Here is a 4,566-nt window from a genome sequence, read left to right on the forward strand (position 1 = left end):
AACCTGTTCAGCCTCCACAAGAGAAGGCTGAGGGGGATCTTGTGGCCTGTTACAAACTAGTCAGAGGGGACCAGCAGGCACTGGGGGGGTCCCTGTTCCCCTGAGCACTGCCAGGAGTGACCAGGAATAACGGTCACAAGCTGGCAGAGGGGAGGTTTAGGTTAGACATCAGAAGGCACGACTTCACGGTCAGGGCAGCTAGGGTCTGGAACCAGCTTCCAAGAGATGTGGTGCTGGCTTCTACCCTGGGGGTCTTTAAAAGGAGACTGGATGAACACCTTGCTGGGGTAGTTTGACCCCAGTACTCTTTCCTTCCATGGCAGGGGGTTGGACTTGATGATCTGCTCTGGTCCCTTCCGACCCAACCAACTATGAAACTATGAATGGGTAGAATAATGACTCTTAGTCAGTATGCTGTGGCACCCTGGGGTGCCTTGAGATCCTTCCAAGGGCGTATACTGGGAGAACTGCAGTCTGGTACTCGTGCATGTACAATGACCAGTAAACTCAAGAACCTTCCAGAACCCTTGGCCTGAGTGAGCATGCTGAGCTAAAAATTGAAAAAGAGCAGGAAAGTTCTGAGGAGGAGGTGAACGACACTTTTAAGCGACAGGTTGGACTGACAAAAGGTAGTTAAATATAGGAGGGATGACTGGAAGAATGTCTGCCTGACAGACAAAAGGTTTAAGATCACTGGATAAGTATGTGTGTTGCCAGAAGGTCAAGGGAAGTCATTATTCCCCTCTATTCAACATTGGTGAGTTCACATCTGGAGTCCTGTATTCAGTTGTGGGCTTCCCATTACAGAAAGGATGTGGACACATTGGAGAGAGTCCAGTGGAGGGTGACAAAAATTGTGCGGGGGTTGGGGGACATGGCTATGGGGAAAGACTGAGGGAACTGGGCTGATTTAGTTAGAGAAGAGGAGACCGAGGTGAGATTTAATAGCAGGCTTCACCTCCCTGCAGGGGGGCTGCAAAGAGGACGGAGCTGGGCTGGTCTCAGTGGGGGCACATGGCAGGACAAGGAGCAATGGGCTCAAGCTGCAGCAAGGGAAGCTGAGGTTGGATATTAAGAGAAATTTTCTCCCTAGGAGGGTGGTGAAGCACTGGGGCAGGTTACCCACAGAGGTGGCGGAGTCTCCATCCTTGGGGATTTTCAAAACCCAGCTAGACAAAGCTTTGGCTGGGATGATCCAGTTGGGGCTGGTCCTGCTTTGAGCAGGGGGGTTGGACTAGATGTGACCTCCCAAAGTCCTTTCAACCCTCATCGTCTATGATTCTAGGAAAAGTGGTCTAATGGGGAGCTAAATAAGAATAAAAGGGTGTGAAAAATGCTCCTTAGGATCTCCAGCAAGCTGAGTTCAGGAGAGTGGTGACCTCTTGAAAGGGATCTGAGGATTGGAGTGCTGGGGATTAGGATCTGAAGAGTGGATCATAATGCACCTTGGTTTAGGGAAGAGAAAGAGTCCTTGAGCATTTCTACATGTTCATTAATGAATGTTAGATACTGTACATTTAGTTTAGCACTTGCTTAATAAAGTCCTAACTAAATATGCAGTAACTATAGTTACTGCACAGTAGTGGTGGCACCTAGTTATTTTGTCATGCTTACTGTGCCTTAACTTAATAACACTGCTCAGTAGGTTACTAGCAGTTTTTATTTGCCACTCTACTGCGCAGTGTAATTAGGCTAATGCACAGTAAGTGTCTTGTGTAGATGTGCCCCTTGAGAGTCTTGTGTGGAGTTTAGTTGTGTAAAAGTAACTCTTAAGAGAAGGGGAGAGCTGCTGATGTGATTCATCGCGCACAAACTGCCTGTCTCCCTGTACTCATCTGAAGTTGTTTCATCTCATTGAACCCTTGGTGGGCAATGCAGAGTTGGGAAAATATTGTTTATATTATTCCTTATCGTCCCTGTTTGTTTTTGCCCTGTCTCATTCCTGTTTGGTCTCACTGTTATTACATTGTTACTCCTGCTTATGCCAAGTTGGTTGTCAATAATGAATCTTCATTAGTTAACCTGCCCTTGGCATCATCATTCAGGGTGATGTACTGAAAAAAAAAAATGAGTCCGGTATACTGTAACTGGCAGTGTTGAAGGGGATGGATCATAGAAATCACAGACAATGAGGGTTGAAGGGACCTCAGGAGGTCACATCTAGTCCAACCCCCTGCTCAAAGCAGGACCAGCCCCAACTACATCATCCCAGCCAGGGCTTTGTCTAGCTGGGTGTTAAAAACCTCCATGGATGAAGAGCCCGCCACTTCTCTATGTAACCTGTTCCAGTGTTTTACTACCCTCCCTGTGAGAAAGTTTTACCTAATATCCAATCTCAACTTCTCTTGCTGCAACTGGAGCCCATTGCTCCTTGTCCTGTCGTCTGTCCCCCCTGAGACCAGTCCAGCTCTGTCCTTTTTGCAACCCCCCTGTGGGGAGCTGAAGGCTGCTATCAATTCCCCCCTCAGTCTTTTCTTCTCCCAACTAAATCAGCCCAGTTCCCTCGGCCTCTCCTCACAAGTCCTGTGCCCCAGCTCCCAAGCCATTTTTGTTGCCTTCCTTTGGATCCTCTCCAACTTATCCACGTCTTTCAAAGTTAGCATGGTTTGGTAGTCCTCACACCACCCATTTACTATCCCAGCAAGTTGGGAGTCTCACCTCCTCCAAACTGTTGCTGAAACAGGTATGGCAGGGTGCCAACCAATATTAGCACTCTTAGGTGTGCAAACACGTTCCATAAGATAAACCCAAAGGTTTCAAAGAGGAGCCCGTAGTGTGAAACCTACTCTGACCTTTTCTGCTCTTTCTGAGTTCTTTGCAACAGAATTGCTCGATTATGTTCCTGTATTCAAAAAATGAGTGAAAATTAAGTGCTGGTATTTTCTGAACGATGCCTTGAGCCTTCTGAGGGGTGCCTTGAGTCTAAAAACTTTGAGAACCACTGGGTTAGAGATTTCATAGATTTCATATGAAATCTGTAGCCCAGTGGTTCTCCAGCTTTTTAGACTCAAGGTATCTCTCAGTAGGCTCAAGGCATCGTTCAGAAAATCATTCAGTATATAGTGATTTTTAGTTGTATATCCCACTATGCTATACCTCAGTTTCTTCTTCTGTGAAGTGGGGACAATAATAATGACAGATGGGAAGCTCCTTATGCAGGAACAATGACCAGTGAACTAATTGCAGCTGCAAATGATGGTAACTAAAATGGCTGGATGACATTGTATTCAGTGAGGAGTCACCACAGATTCACCGTGGCATAAACATGATCCAAAACTCTGGACATTTCTCATTCTTCCCCTCTTTTGGTTACAGGTTCAACATTTGGCTAAGTTAAATGTCACCCTGCAATTCCTACTGGGTGGGATGTGACTGTAGAATAAAATAACATCGTATGTTCACCAAAACGATGAGGCACGGGTTAGCTTTGCATTTCGACATGTGCTTAACCTTAAGCAGCTGACAAATTCAGAGCAGATGTAAAGCAAAACTTTTTTAGCAAGGAGTGTGATTCACCACTGGAAAGAAAAATAGCAAGGAATGTGTTAGATTCTCCATCACTGTCAGCTTCTTAAATTAAGACTAGATGGGTTTTTTTTCCCTGAAAGATCTGCTTCAGCTGGAAGGCAAATGAATTCAGAGAAGCCCTTTAGCCTGGGTTATGCAGGAAGCCAGACCGCATGATTGCAATGGTCCCTCCTGGATTTAAAATGTAGGAGGAACTAGGCAAAATGGAAAACTAAGCTGTAAACATTACAAAAAACATGGGCCGAAATGCTTTGTTCTGCTTTCTGAACATTGTCTAGTATCTGTACACGGGCTTTTGTAAGAAGTTGACCAAGTATGTGATTATAAGATGGGAAACAACTCTTAGTTGTAACAGTACCTTGAAATACCACCCGACACTTACCTGCAATGACAACAACATCTGTTCTAGTTGAAGAATACCCAGTATTGGCAGCTAGAAATAGATCAGAAAATACAACAGTTAATTTCCAGAAAGGGGGTTAGTCATTTGTCTGCTGAAAAGTGCAATTTTACTTCAACCTCCTAGAACTTAAACAAGATTTCTCATTAGCCAGAAACCTCTATAAAATCCCTCATTAGACCTTGGCTGTGACTCTACCAGTTTTATACCACTCTACTGCTTGGAAAGTGCTTGTCCCTCAGCGAAATATCATGGGCTAAATTCTGTTTTGCCCACCCAGTGCCTAATGTGCAGCTATCAGCAAAGTCCTGTCCTACACAAGCAGGGTCATGATAACCTTCCCCTGTGCCTGTGTAGGTGTAGTTCTGTATTTCGATGCAGCTCTCACACTCCTGGAGGCAAAAACTACTTCCACCTGCAGAACCACACAGCTCTCTCCTTCGTGTCAATGAGCAGATCTGAGATATGTCCAAAGACAGATCTTCATTTACCCAGGAAGTGTATGGCTCTTTATTCATTCCAATGGTGAACTTTCATAGTTTCATAGTAGTTTCATAGTTTCTAGGGTCGGAAGGGACCTGAATAGATCATCTAGTCTGACCCCCTGCCATGGCAGGAAAGAGTACTGGGGTCAAACG

General features: G+C 45.3%; 1 protein-coding gene across 1 annotated transcript in view; it reads right to left on the bottom strand.

Annotated features, from left to right (window-relative positions):
- GYPC (glycophorin C (Gerbich blood group)) overlaps positions 1-4,566 on the bottom strand; it is a 53,395-nt gene that overhangs the window by 8,201 nt on the left and 40,628 nt on the right. The window contains exon 2 of the mRNA XM_019554195.1: positions 3,911-3,961. Coding sequence (XP_019409740.1) covers positions 3,911-3,961 — 51 coding nt within the window. The remainder of the gene's footprint in view (positions 1-3,910; positions 3,962-4,566) is intronic.

This window comes from Crocodylus porosus, unplaced genomic scaffold (assembly GCF_001723895.1).
Source record: "Crocodylus porosus isolate Cpor-Errol unplaced genomic scaffold, CroPor_comp1, whole genome shotgun sequence".
Taxonomy (NCBI): domain Eukaryota; kingdom Metazoa; phylum Chordata; order Crocodylia; family Crocodylidae; genus Crocodylus; species Crocodylus porosus.